The sequence below is a fragment of the Amblyraja radiata genome, chromosome 34, assembly GCF_010909765.2.
Source record: "Amblyraja radiata isolate CabotCenter1 chromosome 34, sAmbRad1.1.pri, whole genome shotgun sequence".
Taxonomy (NCBI): Eukaryota; Metazoa; Chordata; class Chondrichthyes; order Rajiformes; family Rajidae; genus Amblyraja; species Amblyraja radiata.
The window spans coordinates 26,302,015-26,321,356 of NC_045989.1; the positions used below are offsets into that span (position 1 = coordinate 26,302,015).

The 19,342-nt window shown below is 45.7% G+C and overlaps 2 protein-coding genes across 2 annotated transcripts in view; both read right to left on the reverse strand.

Moving 5' to 3' along the window:
- cfap161 (cilia and flagella associated protein 161) overlaps positions 1–19,342 on the reverse strand; it is a 74,828-nt gene that overhangs the window by 45,711 nt on the left and 9,775 nt on the right. The gene's annotated exons all lie outside the window — the stretch shown is intronic.
- On the reverse strand, positions 13,952–17,041 carry tlnrd1 (talin rod domain containing 1). The gene has a single exon (XM_033050582.1). It carries the CDS (start codon positions 15,748–15,750, stop codon positions 14,674–14,676), a length of 1,077 nt encoding a protein of 358 aa, XP_032906473.1. The 5' UTR covers positions 15,751–17,041; the 3' UTR covers positions 13,952–14,673.

The following is a 19,342-nucleotide window of genomic DNA, read 5'->3' on the forward strand; positions in this document are numbered from 1 at the left end:
GCATTGCCAATTAGGAACAGTATTATTTACATCTTTCCACAACCAGGTGTCAGATACTCAGTCCCAGGTAGAGGTTACCGCAAGTTGCAGCATGAACTATGAACTCACATCAGCATTGAAACCTCTCCATAGACGGACACAAACATACACCCAGAGCTGAGTGGCCCACCTTACTAAAGCCACACTCTTTGCCTCTTAGCCTGCCCAACTCTCTATAGGCAGACACAAACATACACCCAGAGCTGAGTGGCCCACCTTACTAAACACTCTTTGCCTGCTCAACTCAAACAATGAAGCAAAGTGATGCTAGGAATATTTATCTAAGCTACTTGGGAATTAAACTGACAAGAGTAAATCATCTGACTGTACTTCCACAAATTTACTCCCACACTTTCATGAATTGTCATTTCAAAAATATGTGTAGCAGGAAGTTAGCTTACGTGCAATTGTTGTATCCGTAAATAAGGCACCTTCTGACCTTTGGCATGTAAACACCTGCCTTAAATGAAGCGAGCCGTGACGGATGACTACATAAGCTGGTTACATCCAGCATGTTCTTACAGTTCAGTGCAGAGAGATGGTATTGACAAACAACTCTCAGCCCGTGGAGTGTGCCATTAGAAACCTCTCCCATTTGATCATTCAAAATCAGCTCAGCGGAAACAAACAAACACAATAAACCAATGCTTTGGGGCAGCATAACTAATTATTACAAGTAATGAAACAATGACATGATCCTAGACTCCCACCGGGTCTCACCAAGGAATTCTATTGTAAAATTCACTCACTCGGTGAAATGCAAGTTCCAACATGGGGTCAAGGAGAGCGTTCACATAGTGGCCCTGTTTCCACCAATCTTTCCACCACCACGCACAAGCACAAGAAGCGACAAGACAGACACCATTGTATGCAGATGCCAAGAAGGTGTGTTCAGCTCTGGCTGAACAACTTCTAATCTTGTGTGTGGACTCGACATGAAGAAGTTCCAACATGGAATGTTGTGGGATAAACCCATGAAGTTGATCTCTGTGTAGGGATTCCTGATTTAGCTCCAAGCGTTGAATTGGAAAGGCCGCATTTTCAGATGAATTTGTTGTATCAATTTATCACCATTCCACCTGTTTTCCTTGCAAATATTTACCATCCAAAGACTCAGGTTTAGACTTCCAATTCAACCTACTTGCATTCTCTCAACATAATTCAACCCAAGTTACGAGTAATTTAATGATGATCTATTCTGGTTGATTTGAAAACATGGGAATATAAGCATCTACTCATGCCTATTCTTCTTGTGAAAATCCCAAATGTAAGTGACTTAACCCGGGTTAGATGCCTCAGTGATCTCTCCAGACCAGTTTGGCCCAGACTCTTTCATGCCCCACACATCAGCAACAACAGGGTATCAATGAGTCTCTACAGATTCATCAATGGTGATTCTTGATCCAGCACACATTGATGATGCCGAGATAGAGATGGTCAAGAATCTCATGTTCTTCGGAATAAAAATCAGCTGCAATTTATCCTGGACCAGTCGCATCAAAGCTGTGGCCTAGTAAGCACACCAAGGCCTCGACTTTGTTAGATGGGTAAGGTGGTTCAGTCTGTCCCCAACTTCTACAGATGTGCTATAGAAAGTAGTTTGTCGGGATGTATCACAACATAGTTTGGGAACAGCCCCATCCAAGGCCACAAGAAATGGCAGAGAATTGTGGACGTAGCCCAGACCTTCACACAAACCAACCATTGGCCATCTCCGCTTCACACTGCGTCTGTAAGGCCAGCAGCATAATCAAGGACCAGTCACTCCCTCTTCTCCCCTCAGGCAAGAGATAAGAGTTTGAAAATGCACACCTCCAGATTAAAGGACATTTTCTTCCCAGCTGTTATCAACTTTTGTCCGATCCTCTCCTCATCCTGCCCTCCCATCTACCTCAATGGAGAGCTTTGAACCATTTTTAATCAAACTTTATCTTGCACTAAATGTTATACCCTTTATCTGTACACTGTGCACAGCTTGATTATAATCATGTCTAGTCTTTTCTTTGACTGGACACCATGCGACAAAAGCTTTTCACTGTATCTCAGTACACGTCACCATCATTATAAACTAAACTCATTTTGATTTATTCAATTTGTATAGATTGCACCACAATTCTTCTCAATAACCTCATATTGCATTTGAAGCTCATAACATTTGTAGCTAAACTAATGTCATCTAAAGGTTTTAATCAATGCGTTGGTATTTGTGGAGCATCTAAATTGGGTTTGTTCTAAATACCAAAAGTACAATCATGTCTACAAACTGGAGACATGAGGAACTGCAGATACTGGAGTCTCATGTAGAACACAAAGTGCAGGAGTAACTCCGCAGGTCTGGCAACATCTCTTGAGGACATGGGTTGGTGACATTTCGATAGACTGAAAAAGTATCCCGACCCAAAACGCTGCTTATTTGTCTCCAGCGATTCCACCTGGACCCGCTGAGTTACTCCACCACTATGTATATCTACAAACTGTCAGGTGACATTTTGGAGAATTTTTCATCATCATTGTGCTCTCTGCAGCCAATCGTTGATTTATTCGGCTTTTCTGCTTGTCCTTTGCATTTTTAGCACATTACACAGTTGGGGCGTTTACAAAAATCATAACACCATTGCCTTGGAATGAAGGACGACTCAAACCACCGGATGGGAAGAGACTGAACAACTTCCTATGAATTATTACGGATTAGTTCTGTTTTAGGTACGCAATCCACAATACTTCCCTTTTGAACACTTGTGACCAGGCTGGGAAATGCTTACACCTTTGAAAGCAGTAACATTCCAGGATGCTTGACATTTAAGAACAGTAAAAAAGGGAAGAGAGATGAGGCAGTGTTGTTAATAAATAATGATGACAGGGCAGAAGTTAAAAGTATCATGGCATGGTAATGAATTGGAATCTGCCTGGGGGAAGCTATGCAGCCACAAGGAAACATTGGTGGGAATTATTCACCAGGGCTTTGAATTTCATATGTCCCCGAGAGCAGAGATGACCATATGGCCCATTGAGTCTAAGTTGGACTTTAATTCGGCTGCATTTGGAGTTCTGGTCACCCATTACTACAGGAAGGATGAGGAGGCGTCTGAAAGAGTGCAGAGCAGAATGGTAGATAGACACAATATGCTAGAGTAACTCAGTGGGACAGGCAGCATCTCTGGAGCGAAGGAATGGGTGACGTTTCAGGTCAAGACCCTTCTTCTCTCGCTGCCTGATTTAGAGGGTATTAGCAACAGGGAGGTTGGACACTTGCATTGTTTTCCCTGGAATTAATGCCAGGAGACCTGCTAGAAGTATAAGAGGCATAGATAGGATAAACTGTCACAACCTAATCCCTGGAATGGAAATATCAAATAATAAAGGGAATAGTTTTATCGTGAAAGGTGCAAAGTTGAAGGGAGATGTTCAGGGCATATTTTTTTAATGGGCACGTAGGAATTAGACAGCAAATTGGATGTTGGCCATTATTGCAAGAGGGTTGGAGGTAAAAAGTAAGATTTTCTTTCTAAATAATACTTATACTGTACTAAAATCCCCAAGGTATGGAAACAAAGAACTGCAGATGCTCTCGTCTGAAGGATTCCGAACCAAAATATCACCTATCCTTTTTCTCCAGATGCTGCCTGACCCGCTGAGTTACCCCAGCACTCAATGAAACGTCACCTATCCATGTTCTCCACAGATGCTGCCTGACCCGCTGAGTTACTCCAGCACTCTGTGAAACGCCACCTATCCATGTTCTCCACTGATGCTGCCTGACCCGCTGAGTTACTCCAGCACTCTGTAACCATCTGGTGAATACCTACGGTGTGGTTTCCTCAAACTCTCAATTATATAGAGCTTCACGAGGCCAAACCTCAAGTACTGCGTGCAATTTTGGTCTCCTTGTCAAAGGAAAGATGCCCCATAGGAGCAGAGCGAGTTAGCACTGGACTGGCTACTGGGAGGCAGGTCTGTTGTGAGGAGAAATCGAGCAGGCTCAGCCTTTATCCTCTCATGTTTAGAGTAGTGAGAGGTGACCTCGTTGAAACATACAAAATCATTGAGGCTCAACTGGGTGAATGTATTCCCTGAGGAAGGAGTCTAGAACGAAGGGCCCAGTCTCAAAATAGATGATGTGTGGGGAAGGGTTTTGTTTACAAGTGGTGGTGGCCTGGAGAGCATTGTGGCCGAGACCATATCGGTGTTTTAGACAGGCACATGGAAGAGCAGGGAATAGAGGGATGTTGATCATGTACAGGCAGATGAGATCAGTGTAACTTGGCAGCATGTTCGGCACAAATATTGCGACCCGAATGGCTCATTCCTGTGCTGGACAGTCTCATGTTCTGTAAGAGGCTGGGCAAGTGAAGGAGAAATTTCTAACTCAGTAGATGAAACTTTGGCATTCTCCACTTCAGGGAGGAGCAGAGGCTCACTTACTGATTATGTTCAAAACATTAATATCAAAGGATTTAATATTAACATTGTGGGTGTAGTGTAATAAAATGATAGTATGGTGGATCAGCCATGATGTGGAGTGGGAACGTGGGCTCAGGAGGCCACTCCTGCTCCAAATTCCAAGGTTCTTATTTCTGCCCACCTAACCGGCAAATGGCAGTGACATTTACTTTCCAATTACACTACTTCTGTTGTTCACCAAGTTGCACTGTATCAGATAAACTTTCCCACCCCCTCGATCAGCAAACAGCAATCAGAAGCAGGGTTGGTTTGGACTAAAAGACTGGAGTTTAGTGACAGAGCAGACAGTGGCCTCTCTCAGTTTCTGCATCAGATGAGAGGGAGTATTGAGATGCAAGCTTGAAGAATGTGGAGGCAGATGGAGATTTATATCACACAAATGAAAGGCAGCCTCTGACACCGAGTTCTCTTGTGTGTTAAATGCCCTGCAAGTGCATTTCTGCTGTCATCGACTTCCAGGTCTCCCCAGAGGCTGTGGCTTCTCAGGAAGCTGCTCGCTCCTTGCCTGGTTTCCAGTTGCGATATCATTTCCCATATCCTAAAACTGGGTGGTTGCACATTAGTCTGCAAAAGAATAGTTCCAATGGATTTTTTTTTTTTTTTTTAAACAGGAAGTGTTAAAAGTTGACTGCAGCTTGAGCGAGGTCAGCCTATTTGAAATAATAAAGGGCGTGGGGGCGTGGTCTTTCTATTGACCTGTCACTGAAAGATAAACCACCCCTGATGTTTCCCAAGTTTAAGGGAATTTGTGGTGGTGTAACGTCTGAGACTTTGTTGTTTCCACAGGGATAACTCTGCTACTTGCTCACAGGTCACATGTCCCCAGGGCAGGTCTCCTTTTTAACTTGACTGCCAAAAGACAAGCTGAGCAATCTCATTATTCTCACAGAGAAACACCAACACACACAGAAGCCACATTAAAAGTTGGACACAATGGGCCTCTTACAATTTCTTCTTAGCTAATACAGCAAATCCAAGTCAAGTCTCAAACTTGAGTCCGGGGTTCGGCCGCGGGCCAGCGGCTGCGTCAGCAGGACTGGTGGACGGCAGCTTCGACCACCCCGGGCCACGGTGTTTGAGCCGCGGGACAGTTGTAACATCACCCGGGGGGTATCGCCTCAGCGCAGAGGGAGAAGAGGAGGGAAGAGACTGGAGACCTAAGACTTTTGCCTCCATCACAGTGAGGAGATGTTGGGTGGACTCACTGTGGTGGATGTTAATATGTGTTTATTGTTGTTTTTTATTGTACTGTATTGTATGTATGACTGCTTCAATTTCGTTCAGACTTCGGTCTGAATGACAATAAAGGCTATCTAATCTAATCTAATCTAAACAGCTGGTGAAATACTGGTTATGGTTGTAAGTAGCTTTGAATGAGGGCCACAGAAAAATCGGCATCCATTTAGAATGATTATGCCCGCTGGCAGTCCAAACCACAACAACAAAACCTGAAGAACAATCCTGATTTGTATGTTTTATATCCTAGGTTTCACAGTCTATTTATTCATGTACCACAAAGGTTATTCTTGAGGCTTTGTAAATGTACCAGTTTGACTAAAACTCAGAGATATTGTTCGTAATGAAGGAAAAGTCCAACCAATTTCAGATGTGGCTTAATTTCCAGTTCACACACTGCACCAATGGCCAAGGGTTAAACCACACCCACTCTCAGCGCAAGTGTACATGTTAGATGAAGGGAATTGGCAAAACAGCGAGCTACATTTCTCTGTTCATCGTACTAGTGTGAATTCATAATCTAGACTGAAAGGTCCGAGAACACTAACGCAATTATCAAAAAAGCTCATCAGCGCCTCTACTTCCTGAGAAGATTACGGAGAGTCGGATTGTCAAGGAAGACTCTCTCTAACTTCTACAGGTGCACAGTCGAGAGCATGCTGACCGGTTGCATCGTGGCTTGGTTCGGCAATTTGAGCGCCCTGGAGAGGAAAATACTACAAAAAGTAGTAAACACTGCCCAGTCCATCATCAGCTCTGACCTTCCTTCCATCGAGGGGATTTATCGTAGTCGCTGCCTCAAAAAGGCTGGCAGTATCATCAAAGACCCACACCATCCTGGCCACACACTTATCTCCCTGCTACCTTCAGGTAGAAGGTACAGGAGCCTGAAGACTGCAACAACCAGGTTTAGGAATAGCTACTTCCCCACAGCCATCAGGCTATTAAACCTGGCTCGGACAAAACTCTGATTATTAATAACCATTTCTGTTATTTGCACTTTACCAGTTTATTTATTCATGTGTGTATATATTTATATCATGGTATATGGACACATTTATCTGTTCTGTAGTAAATGCCTACTATTTTCTGTGTGCTTAAGCAAAGCAAGAATTTCATTGTCCTATACAGGGACACATGACAATAAACTCACTTGAATGTGCACAATGTACTGTACGTTAACAGATGTTACAAATTGGCAGCATTGTGAGGAGCAATGCTTATACATCGTGTAGATACAGACGGTTTTGGCCGGTTGAGGAGAAAAGTGATGAATGGAATTTGGACGCAAACAATGGTCATGCATTTGATGAAATGATTCTGGGAAAGGGGACACGCAATATAAGCTGAAAAATACACAAATTGCTGGAGTAACTCGGTGCACCAGACAGCATCCCTGGAGAACATAAATGGGCAATGTTTCAGGTCAGGACCCTTCTTCAGAGCCCGAAGAAGGATCTTGACCCAAACATCATCCATCCATGTTCTCCAGAGATACTGTCTGGTGCACCGAGTTACTCCAGCACTTTGTCTTCTTTTGTATACCAGCATCTGCAGTTCCTTGTTCGTCCACAATATAACTGAGTGCATTAAGTGATTATAGAGAAACAAAGGGACTTGGCAATATATGCCAAGATTCCTATAGGTTGCTTGATATATATTTAAGGTGACGAAGGCATACAAGATATACTAAAATAAAAACAGAAAATGCCAGAAATACCACATCTGTGGGAAGAGAAACAGAGTGCGTTTCAGGTTGAAGACCTCTTCCCACAGATGCTGCCTGACCTACTGACTATTTCCAGAATTTTCTGCATTTTAGATTTCCAGCACCTGCAGTTTTTTTGTTATTTTCACAGAATACTTTCTGTAATTAGCCAGAGTATAAAAGTAGCAAAGCTACAGTGGAACTGTCCACTATGCTGGTTAAATCACAAACTGACCACTGTTCTCATCACCACAATGCAGAGTTGTGGACGTAGCCCAGACCATCACGCAAACCAACCTCCCTTCCATTGACAGACACAAAGTGCTGGAGTAACTCAGCGGGTCAGGCAGCATCTCTGGAGAAAAGGGATAGGTGACGTCTGAAGAAGGGTTCTGATCCGAAACATCACACATCCATTTTCTCCAGAGATGCTGCCTGACACGCTGAGTTATTCCAGCACTTGATGCCTCTCTTCGGCACAAACCAGTATCTGCAGTTCCCGTCTACACATTTTGTCCCTTCCTTTTCATTTTGTCCTTTCCATTAACTCCACCTACACCTCACGTTGCCTCAGAAAGGCTGCCAGCATAATCAAGGACAAGTCTCTCCCCGCTCACTCCCTCTTCTCCCCTCTCCCATCTGACAAGAAATACAGAAGTTTGAAAACGCACACCTCCAGATTCAGATAACAGTTTCTACCCAGCTGTTATCAGGCAACTGAACCATCCCATCATCAACTAGAGAGCAGTCCCGACCTCCCATCTACCACATTGGAGACCCTCGAACTATCTTTAATGGGATTTTATATTGCACTAAACATTGTCCCCTTTATCTGTGCACGGAGGGCTTGATATCGTCGCCTTTTTGTTGATTGGATAGCACACAAACAAAAGCTTTTCACTGTACACGTGACAATAATAAACTGAACAGGATAGGTACGAGTGCGCAGGAGAGGGTGGAGTGGTTAACTAGGATGTTGCAAAAGAGATTGGATAAACTGGGATTGGAACCGAGTCTCAAAGCCGACAATTTATGTATAAAATTACACGGATCAATTCTGCTCACAAGAGGAATTAAAAAAAAAAAAAAAAACATTTAAAAATAAAAAGGTAGATGGATTGGAGGGGACATCAGGAAATATATTTTCAGCCAGAGGGTGGAGGGGTCCTGGAGTTTACTGCCTGACGTGGTGGTGGAGGCAGAAACTTGCTGCATTTAAACAGCAGTGGGTTATGTACTGGGGATCTAGGAGCTACAGACCTACACCCTAGGTCTAGGCCCCAACCACCTACAGGGCTGGAGGCTGTGACTAGGCAATGTAGCTCTTCCTCAATGGCCACTGTGAGCAGGTGGCCTTCTCCTGTCCTGTGATTTATCTACTAAGACAAATCATTTCCTATCACGGAGATGCCTAATAATCAAACCGTTATCAGCCATGAACATATACGTTTTTCTTTCACCTTTCTCAACTTCGGAACAATATAAATTACATTTAATAGCAGTAGACAATAATAGTTTTACTGTCCTATAATTATGGGAAATGCAACAGCCAATTAGTATAGAGCAAATCAAAACAAACTGTAAATGCTGGAAATCTAAAACAGAAAATGCTTTTCAGGTCTGACGAAGGGTCTTTGACCCAAATGTTGCCTCTGGTTTTCTTTCCTCACATGCAGCCTGACCTGCTGAGTATTTCCTGTCTCTCTGTTTTCGTGCAGAGCAAGATCCACCACATGTTTTTAAATGATGTTGAGGGATGAATACTGTCCAGGATAAAGGATTCCTCTTCAATTCAGTGAGCTAGAATATTGCACATGTACCCAAAACAGATGGAGATACAGCATGGAAACAGGCCCTTCGGCCCAAGACCACGCCGACCACTTGTTCTATGTTATATGATTTTCTCATCCACTCTCTACACACTAGGGTCAATTTACAGAGGCCAATTAAGCTTCAAATCCACACATTTGTGCAATGTGGGGGGAAATTGGAGCACCCACAGGAGACCCACTGTCCCATTGATACTTTAAGTAACTACTACACCATCATAGCATGGCATGGTTCAAACAGGTCAGTCACATCAACATTGCCTTTTGTAATGTTGGATCCCAATTGTCCACAGGAAATTAAATAGTGCAAGTCCATTGAATAGCGGGTTTATATTACACAAGTGTTGTGCTATAAATGCTGTTGTGAACCAGCATAATGGAATAGTTACACAAGTGCTACAAACGCTGTCGTGACACCCACATTCACACGTTCCAGCTAGTTGGTTGGAAGATCTGAGGCTTCCAGGTGAATCATGGGCAAGTAATGGAGCGACTGTTTTCTCCTGATCCAAGCAGCCAGCAGCCAAAGCCAGTCTAATCCCTGGCACACCCCCATTCTATACTGATGCCACAGTTCACTAAGGAGTCTCCAAGCATAATTACAATTGAGCAAATAAACATGAAAACCATTTAACTACATTTATTGGAAGAGACTGCAGATGTTGGACTCTTAAAGTGTTGATGGAAATCTACAGGCAGCATCTGTGAAGAGGAACAGACATATAACACTTCAGATCAGGACACATGTTCAGTGTGAAGATGGGTACCGATCCGAATCGTCAACTCTCCTCCACGGATGTTGACTGGCCGAGTGGAAAACAATTTATTACAATAGAACTTTGTATCCTATTGAAGTAATATTACTGAATAGACCGGAGTAATGCAATTGTTCCATCGGATCACACATGGCTCGCACCTGGAAAGTTAGAATATTAAAATGGAAAGACATAGAGTGCTGGAGTAACTCAGCGGGTCAGGCAGCATCTCTGGAGAACATGGATAGGTGACGTTTCAGGTTGGACAGAGTCTGAAGAAGGGTCCCAACCCAAAACGCCACCTATCCAATTTCTCCACAGATGCTGCCTGACCCGCTGAGTTACCCCAGCTCTCTGTGTCTTCCTTTGGTAAACCAGCAACTGTAGTTCTTTGTTTCTAGACGATTACACATTTCTGAACACATACTCGTGGCCTCGTGCCAATGGGTAAAGTGCATTGCAGCCATAAAAGGTGACCCCAAAAGCATGAGGTCAACTTGTAATACAGGGATTGGTGAGCCCGCACCTTGTATTGTGGGAAATGTTGGTCTCCTTATCTACAGAAAGATGTACCACAGGCATACAGCAGACTGGTTTCTGGGAGGTGGGGGGGGGAGATGGGGGAGAACGCGGGTCTATTGCGAGGAGAAATCGAGTAGGCCCAGCCTTTAATCTCTCACATTGAGATGAATAATAAATTTATTTATTTTATTTTTATTTTTTTATTTATAGGCGCCTTTCAAGAGTCTCAAGGACACCTTACAAAAATTGAGCATGTAGAGGAAAAACATGTAAGGGGAATGAAATAAATAGTAGAGACATGACTAGTACACAAAGTAAAGATAGAATTCAATACAAAACACAATATGAGGCAATTAATGCACAGATGAAAAGGGACAGGGACGTGGGGCTAAGGATAGGCAGAGGTGAAGAGATGCGTCTTGAGGCGGGACTGGAAGATGGTGAGGGACTCGGAATTGCGGATCAGTTGGGGGAGGGAGTTCCAGAGCCTGGGAGCTGCCCTGGAGAAGGCTCTGTCCCCAAAACTGCGGAGGTTGGACTTGTGGATGGAGAGGAGACCGGCTGATGTGGATCTGAGGGACCGTGAGGGTTGGTAGGGGGAGAGGAGGTCAGTGAGATATGGGGGGGCCAGATGGTGGAGGGCTTTGTAGGTGAGGACCAGGATTTTGTAGGTGATCCGGTGGGAGATGGGAAGCCAGTGAAGTTTTTTGAGGACTGGAGTGATGTGATGCCAGGATTTGGTGTGGGTGATGAGTCGGGCGGCTGCGTTCTGGACCAGTTGGAGTCGGTTGATGTAGGTGGAGCTGATGCCAAGGAGAAGTGAGTTGCAATAGTCCAGTCGGGAGGAGATGAAAGCATGGATGAGTCATTCAGCAGCGGGCGGTGTGAGAGAGGGTCTGAGTTTGGCGATAAAATGACATGATGAATGACAGGTGACCTGATTTAAATGGTTTGAGGGCTGAAAGGGAGAATGCTATCCGATGGAGGACTGTGCCTTTCTACTTAAAGCATGAGCAGAGGGGGGCAGAATTGCAAGCTGCTGTTCCATTATTCAGCTCATTGGAATCGAAGCAAATTCCTGATCAAAGGCACAAGATGTTACTATGGCTAAAGTTGAAGCATGTTAGATGATCAGTTATCAATAATGCTTTATACAAAGAATGGACCCATGAGAAGTTGAGAGGTTTAGAAAATATGTCATTGGTTGGGTTAAATTCTGTGATTCCAGAGGTGCAGGTAATGAGATTATAGAGTAGGAAGATGCAGACACACAGAAGGGTTTGAAATAAACAAGAATCTTGAAATCTTAAGTCAGGCCATGATCTAACGAGGACAGGTTGCAACTGGTGAGTGCGAGTGCTGGCTACATGGGCAGGTTCTATGGTGGACTCATTCTATGGTGGACTATTATCTAAATGGTGGCCGACTAGGAAAAGGGGAGATGCAGCGAGACCTGGGTGTCATGGTACACCAGTCATTGAAAGTGGGCATGCAGGTGCAGCAGGCAGTGAAGAAAGCGAATGGTATGTTAGCTTTCATAGCAAAAGGATTTGAGTATAGGAGCAGGGAGGTTCTACTGCAGTTGTACAGGGTCTTGGTGAGACCACACCTGGAGTATTGCGTACAGTTTTGGTCTCCAAATCTGAGGAAGGACATTATTGCCATAGAGGGAGTGCAGAGAAGGTTCACCAGACTGATTCCTGGGATGTCAGAACTGTCTTATGAAGAAAGACTGGATAGACTTGGTTTATACTCTCTAGAATTTAGGAGATTGAGAGGGGATCTTATAGAAACTTATAAAATTCTTAAGGGGTTGGACAGGCTAGATGCAGGAAGATTGCTCCCGATGTTGGGGAAGTCCAGGACAAGGGGTCACAGCTTAAGGATAAGGGGGAAATCCTTTAAAACCGAGATGAGAAGAACTTTTTTCACACAGAGAGTGGTGAATCTCTGGAACTCCCTGCCACAGAGGGTAGTCGAGGCCAGTTCATTGGCTATATTTAAGAGGGAGTTAGATGTGGCCCTTGTGGCTAAGGGGATCAGAGGGTATGGAGAGAAGGCAGGTACGGGATACTGAGTGGATGATCAGCCATGATCATATTGAATGGCGGTGCAGGCTCGAAGGGCCGAATGGCCTACTCCTGCACCTAATTTCTATGTTTCTATGTCACAGAATCTTCATGTAAGTACGTCAAAGTTCAGTAGATTGCAGGTTAATCGGCTTGGTAAAATTGTAAATTATTCCTAGTGTGTGTCGGACGGTGTTAGTCTGCGGGGATCGCTGGTCGGAGCGGACTCATTGGGCCAAAGGGCCTGTTTCCATGCGCGATCTCTAAATAAACTAGTAAGAAAGGTGCGGACTTTAGAGGGAGTGAAGTGTGCAGGAGGAAAATTCCAAGCTCACCAAATAATTTAATGATCCAGTTTTTAATAAATCTGGAAATACAAAGCAAGCATTAGTTGGGTGACGCTGATGTTATCTATGTGGTCAGAGGAGGAAATCTTTCCCTATTACCCAGTGGTGGCTGGGTAATAGTGAATTAGCCCAGTAAACCTCACGCTGTGCTAAAAGACATACACAAAAGGAAGCATATCCCGGAGTAGTTAGTGGGGTAGTAAATGCCAGCCTTATCGGATATACCAACAACTTGAGATTGAATAAAGGGAAAACAATCTTTAACTCCTTAACACATCAGCTGGTTTAAACTGCAATAGAGATACCAGAGATGAAGGGAGCTAAATCATACCTTTAGAAAGATGAGGAGGAATTTCTTTAGCCAGACGGTGGTGAATCTGTGGAATTCATTGCCACAGAGGGCAGTGGAGGCCAAGTTATTGGGTATTTAAAAAAAAGCAGAGATTGACAGGTGCTTGATTAGTACGGGTGCCAAAGGTTACGGGGAGAAGGCAGGAGAATGGGGCCAAGGGGGAAAAATAGATCAGCCATGATTGAATGGCACAGTAGACATGATGGGCTGAACGGCCTTATTCTGCTCCTACGACTTATGGACCTACACTTTCAAGCAAAGTACCAACAGAACCAGTGTATGGAGCCAGACAAAACAGTAGTAGAAAGGAAAAGTGATTTTAAAAATATGTTTATATATCGTTATATGCTTATAGTGCAGCTGTGTTAACACACTGATTCAATGAGTAAATGCAAGGCAGGGATTAAGCAACATGCTGCCACTGCATGTTATCATCAGAGGATAGGTTTTGTCACAAATAATACTTGTATATTACCTGGAATATAAACACACTGGTATAGATTCAGTTCACCACCGGGAACAATGCACCAGACACCCTTGCCCCCAAAACTCATTTCACAATATGTTCTCTGACAGGGAATGGGGCTACACGATAGAACAAAAACTCTGTTAAACACATTTGACAATAAAAGGCTCATGAGAAACGTAACATTTTAATGTTGAAATAAATACTCCAGCACATGCAAGAAAACTTGACATCGACTTCCATGTCTGGCAAATAGTGTAAAACTCGGAAAAATAACACTCACAGCAGCTTCATCCCAACTTTTAGAATCGGGACGTGAAAAGATCCAGATCACAACTGCACACTTCCTTTCATTAACACCAGATTCACTTCTCTCTCTCTCTCTCGCTCGCTCTCGCTCGCTCTTACCACTTGATTCTACAGAACACACATACCCAACAGAGCTACATTCCATCCCGCTGTCAATGTGCGAGTGTGTGTGTGTGTTTAAAATGTAAATTGAGGTAAAAACCCTTTCTAAACCATTGAGTTGATATGATTTATCATTCAATGAAGATGAAATATCCGGAAGACTGACTGAACCGTACCCAGCACGATTTAGTCCTTGTGATTCGTTGAATTGTCTGTCCTAATTACCTACGACTTCTAGAAAGTTGAGAAGTCTATATTGTGTGGGTCAGGGCAGTGGAATGAACTGGAGAGAGCTCTTTCAAAGAGCTGTCACAGGCACGATGGGCTGAATGGCCGCTTGCTGCGCCGGTTTTTGTGAATGTCCCCCCTCCCCCCTCCCCCTGCCCCATGGACACACACACACATACACACCGCCTGTGCCCGAGGATGCGTTGGTATCAGGAGGGAACAGGGTGTCTTGTTCTGAGCGGGTAGGTGGTTAATTCACAGCATGGCAATTGAGTGGCGGGAGAGTCCTGGGCGATGTCCTATCCCGCAGCGCCTGCGACAGCAGGTTGCAGCCGTCCGACACGGCCAGGGCGGAGTTGTGCAGGCGCTGCCGGTAGTCAGGGACCTTGCTGCTGTCCGTGTGTAGGGCGATGTCGCGGAGACACTGTGTGAGCAGTACACAGGCCGACACCACACTCATGGCACCGCCCAGTACGGCTGTCTGCACGGCGCGGCCCTCGGCGCTGACGGACGCTGCCTCGCCCAGGAACTGCGGCTCGGTGGCGAAGCCGACCAGGGCATGCACGGCCTGCAGTAGCGGCCCGCCGAACAACACACATCGGGCCCGGGTCGCCTCACACGGCCTCGCCTTCAGTTCCCGCACACAGGCCAGCAGCGCCGTGGCGCTGGAGCTCATACACTTGACACTCAGCTTGAACTGTTCCCGGGAGAAGCGGTCGCGGCTACTGTCCGCCGCCAGCACACAGGCGTCCGTCAGCCCACGCAGACCGCGGGACAGGCTGCGGGACAACTCGAGCAGCAGCGGCGGGCTCAGCTCGCACACGGGCGCCGTCCTCAGCAACCCGCAGCTCTGCTCCACTTCATGGCGAGCCCGGCTCAGGCGGTAGCGGTCCACCAAGCCGGCTACGGCCGCCTGCGAGCCGGGAGCCTCGGCTGCTGCCAGGTAGGCTGCATGGGCGGACGATTCAACCAGCGCCACCACCAGCTCGCACATCTCGCCCAGGCTGTCGCCCACCTCAGCGTACTTGCCCATGTTGAGCTGGCTCTGCACGTCGTGAGTCAGGATGGACAGCCCCTTGGTGCGGGCAATCACGGCGTCCCGGCTCTTGTCGAACGACTGGCCCGACGCGGTACTCAGGCTGTCGCTGTGCACCGGCCGGTTGTCGCTGGACAGCAGCAGCAGGTCGGCCACCAGTTGCATCTTGCTCTTACACATGTCGCACATGAACACCAGCCTCCTCCGCTGCTGCGAGTTGAATCCGCCGCCGCCACTACCACTGCCGCCGCCGCCGCTACTTGTCGACTTGGCCGAGCCGCTGTTAGCCATGGTGCGGGGCGGCTCCTCGCATGCCGCTTCTGTCGCCAGCACAGTTCCGATTCAGCCCAGTATCCCTCTCTGCCCGCATCATCGTTCCATCAAAGGGGCAGAATCGGGGCAGAAAATAACCGAAGTAAAAAATCGCTGCCTTCTTTCACCCAGAGACGAGCAGAAGCGATGGCAGCAAGCAGGGATGCTTCGCAAACAAGTGTTCAGTTCCTTTCGGCTGCACAGTCAGATGTGCGTGTCCTGTGAGTCGGAGCCCACCACCTCCCGCCCTTGGACATTGCTGGGTACCTTGTCTCACGTCGAGAATCCTCTTCACTCACTCACTCACCCTCGCGTTGCTTTCAGCGGAAGGGAATTAAAAGCAGCCTTTCCAAAGGTGCAGCGATCCACTTTTCACAGGCCTTATTTCGCCAATAATCCGGACTTCAGGGAGAATTAAAACTCCCATGCACAAAACCTCCTGTTCCTTCTTGTCACAAGCGTTTCTCGTTCGATCATTCAGATTTTACGTGAGGGTGAAAAGGGCAACTTAAAAATAACCCCCAAAAAGTTAGCGTCAGTTGCAAAAATATAGACCCGGCGGCAGCAGCACTAATTCCAGCGGGTCGGGTCGTGTTGAGTTGGAATGGCAGAATCAGCCAGGAGTCGGCATCTCCTATCAGGAAGCTCACGGAGGGTGTGGCTCTTCTCGCACTGGCCGCCTGTTCAGCGCCGAAAGAGCCAACGGTAGTTTAAGGGGTAAGTTTTCCAATTTCAGCGCCACAGAGTAACCGCTCCGAACGGTCAGGATGTGCCCATCGGAAGCATCCGGTTCATCAACCTCCTTCACTCCACAAGCGGGGAAAAACCCGCCTCGCCTTCCTAGTGAGCGCTCGGCATGAACGCGCCGTGATCTGCGATCCTTCCTGAGGCCCCAACGTGGGCGCTCCCAGCTGCTGCCGGCCTGAGCTCGGGGTTACACGGCTGCTGCAGAGCGCTCATGTTGATCCACGGGCAACCATGCTGGGGCCGAGGGTGTGGTCACTGTGTGAGCTGCTCTCGGTCTCTCTCTCCCCGCTCTGGTCGCTCTCTCTTCCCCGGTCCGCCCCGCTCTGGCCGTCCTCTCGCCCCGCTCTGGCCGTCCTCTCGCCCCGCTCTGGCCGTCCTCTCCTCCTGCTCTGGCCCTTCTCTCCCCGCTGTGGCCCTTCTCTCCCCGCTGTATCCTCTCTCTCTCCCCGCTGTATCCTCTCTCTCTCTCCCTCTCTCCCCCACCCGGCTCCGGCATCAATCGGCGGCGCTGGCGGAACGGATACAGTGAGATTGTTACAGCGGCCGGCGGCCAATGGGCGGGCGCGGCGTCACTGACAAGCTGCCACATGGAGGGTGGATACATCGCGCCCGCCAATGGCAGCCACAGTGAGTGGTGGAGTAACCGCGGGGCGGGCAGCGGCTGTGGAGAGACAGAGAGAGACACACGTTCCGGGTCGAGACCCTTCTTCAGACTGAAGTCTGACATTGGGCTGGGTGGAACCCGCGGTGTCCATTCACGGGCTGGTTACCGCGCCCCACTCCCGGGGCCGGGTGGGGCTGGGGACGGGCGAGTGTAGCGCCGCGGCGCTCCCTTCCCTGGGCTGTGTATGAGCGGTTTGCGAGCAGCCGCGGCGCCCCAGTCATTCCTGGCGCTTCCGAACGACGGGCTGGGGATGTGGATGTTGGCCTGTCCGGCAAAGGGAGTTGGGACGCGTGAATTGCGAGCAATTCTATTACACCGAGGATTTGTAGTAATTCGTCCAAGTTACACAGGTCACTTTGTCATCCAAATTTAAAGGCGTATTACGGTGCCGGTTCGAACAAAACTTGCCATAAAACCTGCTTTATTTTCCTGGTAACTAGTTGGGCATCAGCGAAGTTCGAAAAGAAATGGTGGATTTAAAGACGTTACTGGTCATCACGAAGCATTTTCTGCTGTTTTCGGTTTCACCATTTGCAATTATTTTTAAATCCGTGTGTGTAGTTACATGATTGGTGAGCGAGTTGCAATGTGTCATTGTTCATGTCACAGTTTCCACCCTCCTCCCCAAACAAAGATTATACGGCATTCCGCTCAAATGTAACAACAAAACGGGTTTCAAACAAGTTTCAGTGTTTGGGAGAGGAGGGGGAATTGACATAAACATATTAAAATGAACAATATATTGAAACGTTCTGATCCAGACGGAAGCTAATCGACCCATCATGTCAGCTGGTTAAGAAAGATCCACCCGTCCATCCCGTCTCCAACCACTGGGCCCCAGCCCTGCAAGCACATAGCCAGATACTATGGCCAGCGTTCTGCTTCCACAGCGGGATCCACTCCCCTCCCATCTTCTGAAATTATTTTTCTTCACCCGAACAGTACTTCTCAATTTACGCTGCCAGTTTTTTTTTTTTTTTTTTTTTTTCTATTTCAAAGAGTTGTTATGAGCATGATGGGCCAAATGACCTTCTTTGGTGCCACATCATTCTTTTATTTTAATATATTTTTTTATTAAAGGTAATCAATTACAATGCTTCAAACAACTTTATATCAAATTAATTCAATTTGCATTAAGTAAAACACTAGTAATACTTATCTACTGTTTTTTTAGAAATAATGATAGAGAAAGAATAGAGGAAGAATAAATCATTAAGAGAGTGATTAAATAATAATTTGATTATATATAGGAAAGAAAAGAGAAACGAAAAAAAAAAAAAAAAAAAAAAAACATTTTTAGTAACCACAATATGTATTATTAATAACACTACTACAAGTGATAGTATCAATAAAGACATATATGTAATTCCAATATAAAAATGAATTATTCTCACCAAATCCCGCAGGGTGCACGTCGAGCTGTGTTGCCAAGAACAGCTACTTCTCTAAATACTGTATATATGGAGACCATATCTGTTCAAAAGAATTATACTTGTCCAATAGGACAAATCTAATTCTTTCCAGATGTAACGTCTCCATCATCTCTGTTGCCCACATTTTGGTTGTGGGGGATAATGTTCCCTTCCAAAATTTCAATATGATTTTTTTTCCAATTATTAAACAGTAATCAAAGAAATTTCTTTGATTTACTGTAAGTGATAGATGTAAATCCGGAATTCCAAATATTATTAGCTTTGGGTTAGGGTCCAATTTAACTTTGATAACTTCAGAAATAACTTTAAAGATTTCTGTCCAGTAATAATTCAATTTAGGACATGTAACGAAACTATGTATTAAATTTGCCTCTGCTTTCTTGCACTTATCACAAATAGCGGAGAGATTCGGAAAAATACTATTTAATTTAGTTTTCGAATAATGTAACCTATATAATACTTTAAATTGTATCAGTATATGTCTGGCGTTTAATGAACACCGGTGTATTCGTTGTAGACTTTCTTCCCAGTTTTCTTTTGTTATAGCCAATCCCATTTCATTTTCCCATGCTTGACGATATACTTCCGTTATTGGATTCTCCTTATCCAAAATGATGTTATATATATAAGCTATTAATTTTTCTGTATTTGGATATAAATTAAACAGTTCATCTAACAATCCTGCTTCTTTATTTTTATAATCTTGTGTATTGGATTTAATATAATC